This window comes from Balaenoptera acutorostrata, chromosome 3 (assembly GCF_949987535.1).
Source record: "Balaenoptera acutorostrata chromosome 3, mBalAcu1.1, whole genome shotgun sequence".
NCBI lineage: Eukaryota > Metazoa > Chordata > Mammalia > Artiodactyla > Balaenopteridae > Balaenoptera > Balaenoptera acutorostrata.
Genome location: NC_080066.1, coordinates 152,512,696 through 152,530,257, shown reverse-complemented (window position 1 = coordinate 152,530,257; position 17,562 = coordinate 152,512,696). Strand labels below are relative to the sequence as shown.

The 17,562-nt window shown below is 39.9% G+C and overlaps 1 protein-coding gene across 5 annotated transcripts in view; it reads right to left on the bottom strand.

Moving 5' to 3' along the window:
* Positions 1-347: 347 nt before the first annotated feature.
* The window catches only part of ZNF410 (zinc finger protein 410), a 40,204-nt gene continuing 22,989 nt past the window's right edge, over positions 348-17,562 (bottom strand). For 2 of the 5 annotated variants that reach the window (XM_007184437.3, XM_007184436.3), the window contains 7 exons: positions 16,438-16,588; positions 15,770-15,951; positions 11,421-11,510; positions 8,825-8,950; positions 7,927-8,067; positions 6,428-6,555; positions 348-1,144 (listed from right to left, as the gene is read on the bottom strand). In XM_007184437.3, the coding sequence (XP_007184499.2) occupies positions 1,106-1,144; positions 6,428-6,555; positions 7,927-8,067; positions 8,825-8,950; positions 11,421-11,510; positions 15,770-15,951; positions 16,438-16,588 (857 nt within the window). In that variant the 3' untranslated portion in view covers positions 348-1,105. The remainder of the gene's footprint in view (positions 1,145-6,427; positions 6,556-7,926; positions 8,068-8,824; positions 8,951-11,420; positions 11,511-15,769; positions 15,952-16,437; positions 16,589-17,562) is intronic. The other 3 variants (XM_057542399.1, XM_028167035.2, XM_057542400.1) reach the window with 3 other exon arrangements.

Below are 17,562 nucleotides of genomic sequence, written 5' to 3'. Positions count from 1 at the left end.
GATGGTAGCAAGAGTGCCTACTCTGACAGAAGAACCTTTCTCATGTTTTTTAAAGTATCTTTCTGGAAATATTCAAAAATATCTGTTATTATTGCCATTTTTCCAGACTCAAACATGGTCCTTTTGGTGATGACAAGAATGATACTCTGATGATAACTACCACGTGGGTTTGCTAGTTGGAGATGAAGATGCTCATGTCATCTTCCCCAAGACTTCTGAGCTCAGTTTTACCTGCATGGACTCCTGAGGGTAAATCAGTGCCCCATCTTAAAGGGAAAGACTGAATTATTTTCTTAATCTCCTCTCAAAAGGAAACAAATTTTGTTTAAAACAAGGAGCCAAAGAACTGACTGGCTGTTTTGTTTATTTAAAGGAAAAACAATTGAAGCTCTGAATCAGGTGATTTTTAACTTAAAAAAAAACCAAAAAGCAAAAAACAAACAACCTCTTAACATGCTACTGTATGTTCCATAAACAAAGAAAGCAAAGTGGCCAAGTAGAGGTGTATAGGACAAGATAGTACCTCAGCCTGGGCCAAGCAGGGATTCAAGTAATTTATTTTTTTGAAGACCAGTGGCAGAGAGTCTCTTACTCAGGTTGCTAAAGGGAGAATGTCACAACAGAACTGACACCACTCCCTTCTCGAAAGCAACAAGGCATCTTGAAAGCTTAACTTCTTGGTGAAGTTTTATGGTTGGTGGCAGGATTTAGTTCACCCATGTGAAAAGACAGCTCAGTATGGGATGAAAACTCTTCAAAGGAAAACCTCCCCTCAACAGTCTTACTGAGAAACTTCAGCCAACAAATAATCAAATTCACTTTTGGGAGAAGTCTATCCCAAAATTGTGCAGTGGGAAGAGAGGTAGGTACAGTTACCCAGCCCACATTCACTGCTTTCTTCCTTGTCTGAATCAGATGGTAGTTGAATAGAAGCTCTCCTACAGTCATCTTCTAGGCCAGGAAAGATGAACAGAGGCAAAAGTGGGGTCTTGTCCTTCACAGATTCATTTTGGTTCTGGCAAATTGTGAGCCATAAGCATCCTGTTCCCACTGCATGCACTCTGGGTTCAGGTAGAGCTGCTCTTCCAGGAGTCAGCACCCATGCTCATGTCCGTCCTTCAGTTAAATCTCCTTGGTTTAGTAACTGTAAGAGATTAAAAACAAATCTGGAATAGTTACCAGTGAATAACAGGAAAAATAATTCATACTAAGTGACAGGTTTACAATTGGGGGTGGGGAATGCATTGCAGGGGTGAGTCAGGGACAGCTAGTTCCAAATCAGAAGACATGCACAGACTGATAGATCTCATTTATGTACTGGCCTTGGGACAGCACTTTGACCATTTGATGATGCTGGCATTCCTACTATAGCAGTAAAATATCCTGATAATAATAATTATAATATCCTATAAGCCAAACTATTATTTGTGTAATCACATACTCACTAGTCAGTGATGGAGGAATCTATAACCACAGGGAAATTAGAACTGGTGGAACCAAAAATCTTACATCAGTCAGTTAGCCAAAGTACAGGCTGAAGGCTCAAGAAGAAGTAAAAGGAATGGAGTTCTACGTGAGAGCTACAACCCACTCATGAAAAATCCAGGGATTTCCTGGGCTTAAAATACCTTTCCTGTGATGAGGGAAGACAAGCCTGAGAGTCTCCAATAGGGTGGCAGCTACCGTGGACATTCTACTCTACATTCAAGGTTCCCGTTGAAAGGTGTTTTTGTATAATAATTGATGAAATTGGGTTCCATTTTATTATGAAAAGAAAATGAGATGGGAATAATACAGTGAAAACAGAATAAACATTGTTTGTTAAAATCTAATCAGATAAATTCTAGAGCTGGAGATATATTTATTTGGTGATCTTAATTTAGATGAAGGTAATTTACATAGTAGAATTCAATGGTATGGAATTTAAAGAAATTTAAAGAAAAATTTTAAACTTAGAGAAAGAAACCACAGATTTCAGTTGATACTGTGTGGTAGAGATTATGAACGGTATATTTTTAATCTAGACCAAGATCCAGATGTTTACACTCAAACTTAGCAATGGCACTTTATGAGAAATGTTAAAGAATTTGTAATTTCTGTTTTCCTCCTTGTTTTATTTGGGAAATATTCTAAGATATAGTGAAAGCTAACTGGCAATCACTTATACTGGTTCTTGAATTCAAGAATGTGAAGTCAGTGTGGCTATGGAACCCCATTTGGGATGACCTTTAGTCCACAGAAGGTCAAAAGCCCTGGGGTCTCAGCTGGGTCTGCACAATGAGTCCTCTGTCTGATTCTCAGAAGACCTGGCCACACTGAGGAAAAATCAGAATTGTCCAATTTGAACCATCTGAGTGAGAGTTAACTTGTAGTTTTTCATATATTTTCCATGATAATTTCTGACACTTGTTCTTGATAAGTTATTTTTATTTTTAGAGCATACTTACAGGAGTCCAATTAGAAGTGCATCAGCAGATTCTTACAGGTCTGATCTACAATGCATGGTGATCTTTAAAAAACAATTTGGAATGGGCATGTGTTGTTTTAAGGGTTGCTATTGCCTTCTCCTTCTCTGGCATCTGAGAATAATCCCTAAGGAGTCAATATTCCTCACTCACTGGAGGAACAGTCAGTTAGTACCTAGACCCCGGATGAGGAAGAGGATGAAGCCTGGAGCCTTTGGGGGCTTATAGCTTGAAAAAAAAATGAAGGTATTGGAGGATGTGGTAAGCCCACCTTCAGAAGGAAAAGGAGGGGATGAGCAATGAAAATGCCTTGATGGGAGGAAGGTAATAATGGTATAGTAAAGGAAAGACAAAAGAAGTGAGGCTCAGACAGAAGTTGTATTTGTAAATACATAAGGATCCATGAGGAAAAAGTGATAGTGAAGGATTTTCAACTACATCTAAGGGCAGCACTTTCCTCTTGTGGTGTTAATATTTTTCTATTAAGTGTCTGAGGCTTCCATTCTGAAACTGGGTACACAGGACTTAAAGGCCCTTTGTGTTCTCCTGGAGTGAAGGCCAAGTTTTCCTTTGTTTTTTTTTTTTTTTTTAGGTAGTCTGTGTTATTGTGTCTGCCTGAGGCTGTGAGTGAGCATCTCCCAGACAAGGACACTCGGAAGCCAGCTACAGGTTCAAGAGAACAAATGTGCTACTACTGGACTTTCTGCATACACAAATCTGACCATGTCATACCCCATTTAAAACCATGCAGTGGCTCCCCAGTGCCCCCGGGATAAAATCATGTCCTATAAGGCCCTTAAAGAGAAGAACCAGCTTGTCTTTCCTGCTCTCGTTTTTCCATCCCACACCAATCTCTCCACTCCATGTCCATCACACTCAACCCTTTGTGGTTCCATAGTCGGGCGTGCTCCCTTCTCCTTTGCACACATTGCTACCTTTACGCCTGTTAAACTTCTTCCAATCCCTCCCACTTCTCCATCAAGATGATTACTATTCACCCCTCAGGTCTCAACTTAAACTCTAAAACTTATCCTGACTTCCCCCAAGACTAGCACTACCTACCCTGTATAAAAATTGCCAGTTCATTGACCTGTTGCCCTTCCCATTCTAAACTCTCTGTACAGCACAACTCCAGGGGCACCATTTACATAGCTATGGAGTTATAAAAGGCAGAGGTCCTATCTCTGACTCTAAGCTCTTTGAGACAGAGATTATATTTTGTTTACTACTGTATAACTAGTACCCAGCAGAGTGCCTTGCACACATCAGGTACATAATATCTGTTGAATGAATTATCTTTATTCATCTGGCATTTATTTGGGGTAATCTGGAGTGCTTCAATTAAAAAAAGGTATTTAGCAGTATGGGAGAGAAAAACTCCAAAGTTTCAAATATAAAAAAAGAAAATGGGCTTCCCTGGTGGCGCAGAGGTTGAGAATCTGCCTGCCAATGCAGGGGACACGGGTTCGAGCCCTGGTCTGGGAAGATCCCACATGCCACGGAGCAACTAGGCCTGTGTGCCACAACTACTGAGCCTGCGCGTCTGGAGCCCGTGCTCCACAACAAGAGAGGCCGCGCACCGCAATGAAAAGTGGCCCCCGCTTGCCGCAACTAGAGAAAGCCCTCGCACAGAAATGAAGACCCAACACAGCCCAAAATAAATAAATTAATTAAAAAAAAAAAAAGAAAATGTTGAGTGTTGTGGATTGGTATATCAGGATAATAATTTGTACTAGGTACAAAAAGAAGGGGATGACTTTCCTGAACTATTTCAGAGCAACCCAATAGTTAATAAAAGTTATTTCTTTTATAGAAGAATCACAGTTAATAAAAGCAGAAGGAAAAAGAGAATAAGGTATCACTGTTTTGCAAGCCCTAATGAAAAACAGATCTAGGCCATGATCAGTAATGGTTGCCAAAACTTTTACATAACCCACTGGTCAATCTTGAGATCAGTGAGGAGAACAACCAAATATCATGTGTCTCCTGATGAGATGTAGTAGGAAGCAAGAGTACCACCTATAAAATATTCTTGCCGGGCTTCCCTGGTGGCGCAGTGGTTGAGAGTCTGCCTGCTGATGCAGGGGACACGGGTTCGAGCCCTGGTCCGGGAAGATCCCACATGCCGCGGAGCAACTAAGCCCGTGCGCCACAACTACTGAGCCTGCGCGTCCGGAGCCGTGCTCCGCAAAGAGAGGCCGCGACAGTAAGAGGCCCACGCACCGCGATGAAGAGTGGCCCCTGCTCGCCACAACTGGAGAAGGCCCTTGCACAGAAACGAAGAACCAACACAGCCAAAAATAAATTAATTAATTAAAAAAAAAATATTCTTGCCAAGAGGAAAAACAAACAGTAATCTAATCAAGCCTCTAAATGTAATTACCAGTTTTCAGGAAGTCTGTGGATAGAGAAAGAAATCAAACAACAAAAGGAGTCAATCAGCCAAAATCAGAATATGGGAAATGCTATAAGACAAACAACCCAATTCCTTAAATAGATAGCCATACTGAAAAAAAGAGGGGGAGGACTATTAGAGATAAAGAGAATTATTAACCAAATGCAATGTATAGGCTTTGTTTGAATTCTAATTCAAACCAACCAACCATAAAAAGATTCTTTCTGAGAAAAAATTTAGAAGGCTAAGAATCAGAGGTATCAATAAATTATTGTTAATTTTGTTGGGTATGATAAAGATATAGTTATGAAAAAATATCTGTTAGAGAAATATTTACAGATGAAATGTCTATGATTTAAAATACTGCACTACAAATAAAACATCAACAGCAAACAGTAGGAAGGAAGTGATAAGAACAGTAGACAGTTAATTGTTGAAGATGGGTGACAAGTACATGGATCACTATAGTATTCTCGTTCTCAGTATTTATACTCTTTGAAAACTTCCATAATAAAACATTTTAAATAGATAAACGAAGAGGGGAACAAATAAAGGAAGACTCCACAGGTGAGACATGTTCCAAAGCGGTTACCAGGAGAAGGTGACTTAGGGAAGAACCAATGATACCAAATAGCAAAAACTTTCAATATAACATAAGCAAGACTGAGACAATGGGTCGCAATGATGAATACAAGGAAAGGTCCTGGAAGAAACATTAACATGCATGCCCAGAGCCTTCTGATCCTGGATATCCTCAGAAATATTACAGAAAAATTGAGACCATTCAATATAGGATGCAGAGTCATTTGAATGCTGTAACAGCGGACTGTGGTCTACAGGCTATAATGAAAGGAAAAGTGAAAGATACTATAACACCAAAGCCAGAATATACAGGCTTTGGCAAAAGCTTATGCATATGAAACGAGCTCATGAGGAAGTCATCTACCTCCACGACACAAGGCCAATAAAATATCCTAAGATTCTAGAAGCCCAACTGGTTTTCATTCTGTTTTCCAGGTCAGAGCCAAAAAAACAGAGTAAGGGGTGCTTAAAATCAATCTAAAAGCCCCTTTGATTTACATGATGGTTCTCACTCAACAAGCAAGTGGACACATTCTCATATGCCCAGTTGATTCCGCCTGGTATCTCCGAGACAACTGGCCCTAGCAAAATGAATGATAATTATTTCTAATGATTTTGTCTCTATCTTTTTTGCTCAAGGACTACTTTGTCCCAGGATGTTATTTTCTTTATAAAATAAAAGCAGCATTTTCATCGCAAGTGAGGCAAGAACAGGAGGAGCCGATCTCATTAATTAGGGCATGTGTATCAAGGAAACTAGAGCTCAGAGTCCCAGCTGTGAATGACCAATCTCCCAATTCAGCAGACCCTAATACTCAGGTTCCTTTCAAACCTGGACTCATGCTTAGCTTAAGGTAAGATATTCTAATCAAAGTCTCCAGGAAAGGGAAATTGGAGAATTTTTTCAGATCCTCTGAAATAGATTCCCAATCATTCTCCACATTAATCTCCACAGAAACAAAGTAAGGGCAAGAGATAGTTTTACCTCCTGTGGATTTACGGCAGTTAAGACAGACACCTCATATGACTGCCTCCCTGACTGCATGGTCACCAAATGATGCGTCACATCAGGCACTGAAGACAGAGGACGTGGGGATCCTTCAGCAAGCACCTCTGAAACAGCAGAAAAATGTTTCAATGCAAAGTGAATCCACAGATCTACCTACCTACTTTCATTATCAAATCTCTCATTAAGAACTCTTAAAACTGTTCCCTGAAAAACTGAATCCCACATTCCTGTGTTTCTTCCAAATTAATTCCTGCCTGATAATCACTTTCAGTGAATTTGGAAAGTATTACAAAAGGGGGATGGGAAGAAAAGGCAAGAAATCTTGATATAACAGCTGACCATTTTTCAGTATGCCAATTTAGAGTAATATGGCTTTAGCACTATTAACTGGATTAAAATTGCTTATGAATCAGGGAACCAGAGCCAACCCTTAAAGCAGTCACCAGTGATGGAAATAGTGCAATACGTGCTAGTCAAGAGCTTAAACCTGGCTCCAAAGTTCCTTCTCACTGTCTCTTCCTCCCTTGAGACTTTTCTCCTTAGTATCATTTATGAAACAGAAGAGGCTTATTGTGGAAGCACACTCTGGGCCTTGTAGGCTCCATATATAAGTTACACAAACATGGTCTTTATACCCAAAACTGACTGACTGCCATATGAGTAACGAAAACAAAGGATCTCAGACTCATTAAATGTTCATCAGCAGAATCACCACGAAGATCTTCTGGAAATTGCTTACACATAAACCACTTAGCTCTCAAATAAATTAAGAGGATCTTCTAGGGGCTTTCTAGCTTATATTGCTCTTCCAGGATACCACATAACTTAACGTTTGCTTATACACTATCTTCTTCTCACTCAATGTTGTTTCCCATATGTAAGTTTTGACTTCTCAACTAGATTTTAAGGTCCCTGTCTTCTACTTTTCTTTCCCATGGTGCCAGGTACACAGTAGGCACTGAATAAATGCATGCTGACCTCACCTGTTAAGTTTTTCAGAGAAGAGGGCCTGGCCTGTGTAACTTGGGTGAAATTTCTATACCAGAGAGGAGCAACTGTTTCCTAGAGAGCCCTTTCTTTTCTCCAGAAGATATGGCTTTTGAAGGTATGGAGAAATTGCTTTAATTCTCCTCTGTAAAACCTGGTTATGTTCTGTTTAAATATTTTAAAAGTTAAGTTCTTCCATAACTGCAATAGGAAAGATAGAAATAGTTGGGCTAGGATGCTAGGATTATGGATAATTTTCTTCTTAAAACTTTTTCTCTTTATTCTTTTGCAACATTATCTTTTCAATGAAAAAACTTTTTAAAATATTCACTTATCTACTCCAGAGACAACACAAATGCTACTCAATCATACCATTTCTACTCACAAGAAATGAACTTAATTAAAACCTCCATTTTGGAGACAACCCCATTCCTTAGTCCCTAGTTGCAGCCCATTTTCCCCAAATAAAGGAGAGTTGAAAGTCTTACCATCATCAACTCCTAGGATAGAATTGGTATTTGGTAGGTTCAAGGACTCTCCACCAAGGCTGGGCTGAGAATTCATAGACACCAGGTTTTTACTGGTTACTGAAGCCTCTTCAAGCAAACTACTGCCCATTAGTGGCTCAGCTGCACAGAGAATAGGATGTGAGAGACATACAGCAGTCAAGGCTGTGCCTGGTCCCCATTTTCCTTCACGAGAAGCTGGCTTTTTTTTTCAGAACTAAAAGTTAACCTGTATCTTGGATGCCACCTCCTCTATTTCACTTACTTTTGGGAAGCAAAAATAAACCTAGAAGGGAAGAGTTTGAGCCTCATGGATAAATACCCTTGCTTGTGATCAGCATCTGGATAACAAACATATAAAATGGGATGGGTGCATCCTTAGAAAGGAGTATTTAGAATAAAATAATTGATTAATGAAAGACATGGAAAGGAATAATAATAAAAACGTATTATCAAATTTAAGCTAGGGTAAAAAGAGAGTCATGACTGATAAGTAAAAAATGCTTAAACTCTTGTCATACAGAAATCTTCATCACAGTGACAATCAAATGATGGTTCATGGATCAGCACTAGTTACCATCAAACTCACTAGAGGAACTTTCAAAACTATAGACTCCGGGATTTTACTACCAAGTAATCTCATTTATCAGGTTGTTTTGTTTTGCTGGGGGAGAGGGGTGGACAAGCAATACACAATATATGTTTTAAAAGCTTGCAAACGATTTTACTGTACAGTTACATTTGGAAACCACTAGTCCATCAAATGAGACCAATCTTTCTACCCAAAACAGAATCAGAAAATTTCCATATCAGACAGGCCAGTTATTTGGCTTTTGGAACCCCCAAAATATAGCCCTCCACTAAACCATCTTCTCCTTACCAGTTTGTTCCTGCTCTTGACTCCCAGCTGCTCCCATCTGCAAGTGGTGCTTTCTCATGTGCACATTCCTGCTCCCACTCTGAGAGAAGGTCTTCCCACAGACTTGACACTGATGTGGCTTCTCTCCTGAAACACAGACCAGGTTAAGACAGGGGAGCCAAAAAGACAGGGTACATTTCTGACAGCAAGAGAATGGACTCAAGCCCTAGATGGAGAAGCCCAGAGGATGTTAAACTAAACATTAAGAGGCTACTCCTTCTCCCATTTCGCACCTTCCCCCAGCCTCTCAACCTTCAGTACACAGGGGAAGGCTGGAAAGTACACCAGGAGGGCTTAGCACACTCACTGCTCCCAGCCTCCAGTACTCTCTAGACCCACTGTACTGCTGCTTCCACAAAACAACTTCTCTGGTATAAGATCATGGTAGACACACAGAATATTTACTTCCCTTTTCAGATACAGTCGTCCATGGACCTCAAGGACATGCACTAGCCTCAAGGATTCCAACCCTGGATTCATAATATACCTTTATCCCGTTTCCTGCCACAACTCTCAGTCTTCAACGTTCACATTGGTGGTTCTTCTACACAATGATCTGAACTATCCCTTAGGTCCTCAAGTCTGAAACCCTCAACTTCTATCCCACCTACCAGACAACCACACTTAGAGCGGGGTCAAAATCTTACGCCAAAGAACAAAAACAAAAACAAAAACAAAAAAACCCTTTATGCCTACAGGGGACTAGTAGATAGCAAAACTAAGTGAAATGACCAGAAGATTTCCAGAAGAGGCAGAATATATAGAGACAGAAAGCTGGTCAATGACTGCCTGGATCTGGGGATGGGAGCAGGAACTAACAGCAAAGGGGCACAAAGGAACTTTTGGTGTGATGCAAGTGTTCTAAAACTGGATTGTGGTGGTGATTGTACAATCCTATATATTTTCTAAAAATCACTGATGTGTATACTTACAATGGGTGAACTTTAAGGTATGTGCATTATAGGTCCAAAAGCTGTTAAAAAATAACTATAATGGATTGAAATACAGTGAATATGTAGAAACACATGAATTCAAGATAATACTAATGAGAGAGAGAAAAAAAGCAGTGAAAATGACACTACTAGAAGTAACCAGAGTACCAATTTCTTACTCTGAAAACTCACAGTTAAAAGAATTACGCATTTATCCTGCCTTTCGTGTACAAATTACCAAATAGCCCTAGTTGATAGAGACCCATTATACAGAAGAATTCCGGCTAACAAATGTGAATGAATAATGGAATTAGAAAAATAACATTTTACAACCCTGCTGAAATAACGAATTCAAGCGTTATTCAGAGATGAAACCATAAGGCTGCTAGGGAACATTACAATGTGTGGGGATCAGGGTGTTACCACCTGAACCAACTGATCAATTTTGACAACTAAGCTCTGTATGCCTCTTGATGTGATGCAAAATGAAACACAACCACCTATAACAAAACCTTGCCAAAATCTTTGAACCTTTGAAGCTTTTAGGAAATACAGGGGAACAAGTTAAATGAAGAAAAGGAGGCAAACCAACAAATCCAGAACGTGGGATGAGCTACAAGACCAACTGACTCTGTTGTGCAATAAGTCTATAGCATGAAAAACAAAGAGTACAGATAGATCTAGATTGAAGAAGACTTACTAGCCAAGTGCAACGAGTGGACCTTGTTGGATCCTGATTTAAACAAAGCCACTTTAAAAGACATTTTTGAGACAATTGGAAAAAAATTAAACATGGAGTGAATCTCAGATAAAACCAAGGAGTTATTGTTAATTTTGATAGATATGATAACAGCATTATTGTTATGTAAAAAAGGATTTTTCTCTACTTTTATGTATGTTTGACAAAATTTTACATAATAAAATAAAGAATAGTAAAATGAAAACACTCTACAAGCCAAGCAAAACACATCTGGAAGTCCACATCTAACCCACAGGCTATCAGTTTGCTATCTCTGCTTAGAATCTGTCATCATATTAAAAAACTGCTCTACCCCTAGGATCTCAGCTTTGAAATTCACATCCCTGACTGATTATACCTCTCCAACTCCCTTGCTCCCACTGAACTGTTTTGCTGTCTTCATGATAAATAACTTCTAGTTCCTTCTCCCCACTCCTCCCATTCTGGCTTCCCTTTGCTTCCCATGGCTAGCCATTTGAACAATTACCAGATTCCATTTTAGAATCTCTCTCCACTTTTGCGAGTTCACTTCTGCCTTGGCAAGTCTCTGCTCTGAATAACTCCATGGACCATATCTGACGTAACTTATAAAGTACCCAGTGTAGTGCCAAATAAATTTGTTGATTCCCTCAGAAAAAGGTCTCAATTAGAAAGCAGTTCAATGGCTCAGCTGAAAATAATAATAATTAGATATTTTCTCCTTGATTATATGGCCCTTTGAATGCAAGCATCAAGGGCCTTGATTTCTGATTTTGTCAGGATAGGGAGGAAACTTTACAGTGAACAGTTTGTTTCTCTTTAGATTTCTTTATACCACTACCCTAACCTTTTGCCCTTTTGGCTCTCCATCTTCCCTGAAATCTATGAATGGCACAGGTTCTAGTACCTGAGTGAACCACCAAATGTTTTCGAAGACTAGAATACTCAGCAAAGGAACGGCCACATCCTTGGGCTTCACAAAGGAAAGGCTTCTCTCCTAGAGACAGAAAATAAGATAAAGACTCAGTCTTCTGATGAACTATTATTCTCTTTTCCCATCAATCTTTTCCTGTTTCCAACGACTTACTCTGATTTCCTGAATTCATGCTATATAATTTCAACCGGACTATCCAGCAGGTGTCACCTCTCAGTGATCTCCTAGTACACAGCCCTGCAGACAGCCCTGCCCTTTTCTTTAGAGTAGCTGCCTCTGAGCATAATACTTCCTTCTCCCTCCTCAAGGGCTGAGCCCCAGCTGCACTGCGCTACCTTCTTTGGTGATCCCATCCCTTCTGAGGATATCAGGAAAACAGTGTATACGCTCTCAGGATTTTTACCTTACATCAATTCTCTCTAAGGTTGAGTTTCTAGATCCATTTAAGAGTACAGATTTTTAAAGGTTATAAAATAGGTATTACATAATCCCATCTTATAAAAGCAAACAAATAAAAACAGCTGTTTAGTGAGAGGTACACAGAAAAATCTCACAATGTATTAACAGTAGTTATATCCTGATAGTGGTATTATGATTTATTTTCTTCTTGTGCTTTTCCGTAATTTTCATTTTCTACAGTATTACTTTGTTATTTTAAAAATCAAAGATGCATGGTGAAAACTGAATGAGGTCTGTAGACTAACTGACAGTACTGTTGACTTTCTGGTTTTGATATTGTACCATGGCTACATAAGATGTCACTTCTGAGTGGAAGCTGGGTGAAGCACACACAGGAACTCTGGTCTGTACTCTTTGTGACTTCTCATGAGTCTATAATTGTTTCAAAATAAAAAGTGAAAAAAATCAGAGATGCAGTCCATATCTCCCAAGGGTCACAACCTAGTGAGAGATAAACGTATTCATAAATGACTTTAATTCTGGTATAAAAAAGTGCTATATGCAATTATAAAGGGGAGGAATTCTTACTGTGGTAACTTCTCTTTTTAAAGAAGCTGAATTTAAGCTGCTCTTTAAAGATGACAAGGATGAAAGGAAATTTCAGGCATAAGGACTAGTATGAGCACAGCCTTGAAACTGAGAGCGCCCAAAGCAAGTTCAGAAAACGACAAGTGTGAAATAACTATATATATTGGTCTTTGCCCCAGTTTCCTGACACACAGCTTCAAAACCCTTGTACACAGGGGTGCTAGGAGAATTTTTTGTTCTAACATTTAATCTTGGATCCTAGCTCCTGATGCAGAGCTCCTGAACCCCTTGTAATTTTTTAAGTGACATGAGCACTAGGATAATCTGTTCTAATATTTGGTCTTTGACAGTGATTCCTGACACAGAGTTCCTAACCCCTTAGAATTTACTGGGTGACAGCAGTGTCTCTTCTAATGAGGTGACTCTTGGTGGGCACCTGGATGGGGGCGAGTCACCAGAAAGACCAAGCCATGATTAGAAGCTTGAGATTTTCAGCCCTACCCCCATTTTCCAGAGAGGAGAGAGGGCCTGGAAATGGATTAATCATCAATCATGCCTACGTGATGAAACCTCCATAAAAATTCCAAAAGTACAGGGTTCAGAGAGCCTCTGGGCTGGTGAACATGTGTATGTGCCAAGAGAGTGGCACACCCCAAGTCCACAGGGACAGAAGCTCCCGTGCTTGGGACTGTTCCAGACTTCACCCTGTGTATCTCTTTGTCTGGCTGCTCACCCGTATCCTTTATCATATCCTTTATTACATAATAAACTGGTAAACATGTTTCCCTGAGTTCTGTGAGCTGTTCTAGCAAATAATTGAATCCGGGGCGGGGTCATGGGAACTCCAATTGGAAGCCAAGTCAGACAGAGGTTGTGAGTAACCTGGGGACTTGCTACTTGCAATAGACATCTGAAGTAGGTGGCAGTCTTGTGGGGCTGAGCCCTTAACCTGTGGGATCTGACGCTGTTTCCAGATAGTGTCAGAATTCAGTTAAATTATAGACACCCACCTGGTGTCACAGAGACTTGCTTGGTGTGGGAAAACACATTTGGTGTCAGAACTGTTATGAGTGTGACAGTGTGAGACAGTAAAGGAGAAAAACAGAAACTCAGCAAGTAAGGCTGGCATGCTGACAATACAGGAGCTGGGCCCTGAAGGAGGGAGGAGCACAGCTCTAGATGATACTGTTCTTTCAGACTATACCACACAGTTTAATGTTTGTGATTTTCCAGTGGTCTGTAACTTTTTGGAAAGCGTATCTGTATACACACACTAACCCCAGAATGCCAGGCACTCCAAAAGTCACCAAATGAATGAACAATATATTCATACATATGACAGAATAAACATCAGGAAAACAGAAAATTGCAGTTAATAAATAAGGTTAAATGTTTAACAAGATGAACTCAAGAACCTCAGAAAAAGATTTCAAAAAAGATTCATCAGAATCTAGTGGCAGGAATCTCATCAAGCTGCCTTAAGTTAGATGGCCTTCCTATTTGGAAACTGAGAGGATGGTGATTTTGCTGCGATAAAGAAGAGGAGGAGTCAGGAGGCAATGCTACATAATGGTTGAGCATGAGCCAGTTAGCCCTGAGTTCAAGTCTTGGCACTACCACTTACCAGTATGGGGAAGATATTTAAAACCTATGAGAATCAGTTTTTTTATCTATAAAATTAACATTAAAAAAAAAAAATTAACATAATACAACCTCAAAAGATTATTTTGAGGATTAGATGAAATGATACAAGTTAAATATATTTAAGCATAGTGCCTGGCACACCGTAAGTCCTCATAGTAAGCCACTAAAATTGGCAGCTTTAATTACTACTGTTACTACTAATAAAGATCTGAGGTCAATTTTGACATTTGAGATAAAATGAGTTGTCAGCACTTGAAAATAAAATCCTTGCAAGAGCTCTGGAGTCAGATCAGAATTCAAATGCCAGTTCTACCATTTCCTAGCTGCATAATGTTGGGCAAGTTACTTAACCCTCTAACCTTCTGTTTCTCCATCAATAAACTCAGTATCTAAAGCATAAAGGTACCTTGAAGATTAAATGAGATAATGTATATGTGCTTGGTACATATTAAATTGCCTTAATAAATGCTTTTTATTATTATTTTTTAAAATTTATTTATTTTTGGCCGTGTTGGGTCTTTGTTGCTGCACTTGGGCTTTCTCTAGTTGCGGTGAGCAGGGGCTACTCTTCATTGTGGTGCGCGGGCTTCTCATTGCGGTGGCTTCTCTTGTTGCAGAGCATGGGCTCTAGGTGTGTGGGCTTCAGTAGTTGTGGCACGCGGGCTCAGCTGCTCCTCAGCATGTGGGATCTTCCCAGAACAGGGCTCGAACCTGTGTCCCCTGCCTTGGCAGGCGGATTCTCAACCACTGTGCCACCAGGGAAGCCCCTCAGCTCTTTCTTGAAAGAGTATTCTTGCTCCAAGAAAGCAGTTTGAATAAAAGAACAGGAAAAACATCTAGCTGAATAGTTAAGGAAAGTAGTAGAATTCACTGTGCCTTATTAAATTCAGTAACCTCTTCATCCTTGTGCCACTTGTCATCTTTGTAGCATTTGATATTTTAAAATGCTTTCTTTTATTCAGAGTGTGACCTGATTTTCTCTCTTCATTCTGACTCTTGCTAGCTCTGCCTTGTTAAAAAAAACAAGTGGGAAGAACAGTTACACATCCTACGGTAGTAGTCTGGGTTCAGTGATTAAGCTCTGGCAAGAGACTTAGCACAGCTGGGCCAAGTGGCTTGGAAAGTCACCCTTAAGCTTTTAGATTAAGAAATCAGGATATCTTTCTTTTGCTCCGTTGATATTAACATGCTGTTTGACTCAGGACAAGTCACTTCTCCATTCTGTTTCTCAGGTTGTGAGGCTCTTAACAAGAAAGTAAACTCAAAGTCGGGGATTAATCTTAGCTTTTGTATTTCCCCTCACCTTACCCCCCATTCAGTGCCTAGAACAGAATCTGTGTGGTTTGTGTAACTCAATAAATGGTAATGACCAAAACTACAACTGTGTTAAGTTCGAAGATATTTGGAAAGGCTCATTTCTGTCCATATATGATCATATCATTGTTATCAGTGACGGTCTTATATCCCTTCCTACTTAAGGCTACCAGAGACAGAAATCAAACTGTCCATTCTCACACAGAGGTGACAATACATATTACTGAAAGAACTGAAAAGTGCCATGAGGCATTTGAAAAAAAGAAATTTCATCCTCAGAGTTCTAGCAACAACCCCAACCTTCGTCTCCTAAGGACAGCCAGCAGGCCCCGAGCCAAGCAGTAGACGGCCTGCGGGAATGCCGGGGTGGCACACACCTGTGTGGATGCGCAGGTGGTTCTTCAGGTTTCCAGCTGTAGTGAACTGCTTACCACAGTTAGACTCGGGGCACATAAAGGGCTTCTCCCCATTGTGGGTCCTCATGTGCACCTTCAGCCTCTGCAGTACATAGAAGCTTTTCCCACAACCTGCTGCAGGGCAGATAAAGGAGCGGTCGTTTCTGGGGAAAAAAAAAAATCACATACGCAACAATGCCTGAAAATGCTCTTTGCTAGAGAGGACAAGTCAAAGCTCCTACTGACTCTCAAGGCAGACAGTAAATCCCAAATCTAGATGTATCAGGATCACCTGAAGTTTGTTAAAACTACAGATGCCCTACTTCTTGAAATACTGATTTCACAGGTTTAGAGTGGGGCTTAAGCTTATGTGTAATTTTTGAGTTCTCCAAGACATTATGTTTTATGATGAGATTTGAGAACTCTTGCTCTAAGATATTTAGGTGCCAAATGTTTTATTAAATATTTGTGAAGAACAAGGTAAATGAGACAATGCAAATGTTTCTATTAAAGAACAAAAGACATCTTAACCACAAGTCAGCTGGAGCCCCTGCTTTCCTTTAATCTGTCAAGTGGGGGGACTTCTGTCAAGTTCCTTCAGAAGCATCAACTTTCTTAAGCTCCAAGTATGGAATCTCAGGTTTGCTCACCGATGAGTTTTGAGGTGGTACTTAAAGTGAGCTGGCCACACAAACGTCCGGTCACAGCCTTCAACTGTACACTTGAGCTTCTTCTCCATTTGAGGAAGGGGCCCAGAATCTTTCGGTTGCCCATCACCAGAACCAAGGTGGACATTTTCTCCTGTAACAGAGTCACATATTTGTAATCTAGGGAAGGATTCCACTCAGATACTTTGGTTCAAACAATAAAGCCACTCCTAGTGATCATTAATCACATATCGATCTTCATCTTCCCCAGCTCTCTTTGCATTCATTTAACAGAAGTGAGAGGGCTCTATATCCCCATCCCCTTACTTAATCCACAGAACTACAAAAAGCCACAAGACTAGGCCTCTTTGGCAAATGTAAGAAATATCCAAAATGGTTTCATATCAAAAAGCAGAGTTCAACCTATTTTGCATTACAGATTGGTAAGGAAGCAGGTATGTCAACACCAGGAGTGGGGTCCTACAGAAGATGACTTAAAGCTCTAGGTAATAAAAACTTGTATTTTAAGGAGAAGCAGCCAGTCTGGCTTAGTTGTGAACTTACAGTAGTAATTTATTTTGTAGATGGCCATTCTTAGATTTCTATCTTCTGAAGTCAATTTGGCTGTTTCTATCGTTCTAGAGAATAAGAATCACCTTCTAATTTCCTGTACCACCCCTCCTTAGTTACAAAATATCTAAGAATGCAAAAACTCAGCTCATTTTCAAATTTCTTACCACATTTTTAAAAGTTAGAGATAATACCTGCTCAAGTTTTTTGTTCAATAGAATAAAAGGAGGGGAGGAGAGGAGCATATGGTGCAGTGACTTCCTTAAATTTAAACGAAATCAGTTAACTGAATCTTTAAATAAATTCCGGATTAGCAGGTGGTGCACCCTTTCTTTCATTTTCTTCAATTCATAGTTGGACATCAATAGAGAAAAACATTCACAACCACTTAATTCTGTTATAAACATATGGAGTTTATCTTTCCACTACATATACCTTAGGAATAAGATTCATATTCCCAAATTTCCCTCTCAAAAGCCAAGAGTAGGATAATATGTTATACCTATCACACTCCCGGGAACCTGACAGTTGGTCAAAGGCAGTTTCTGTCCCATCTAT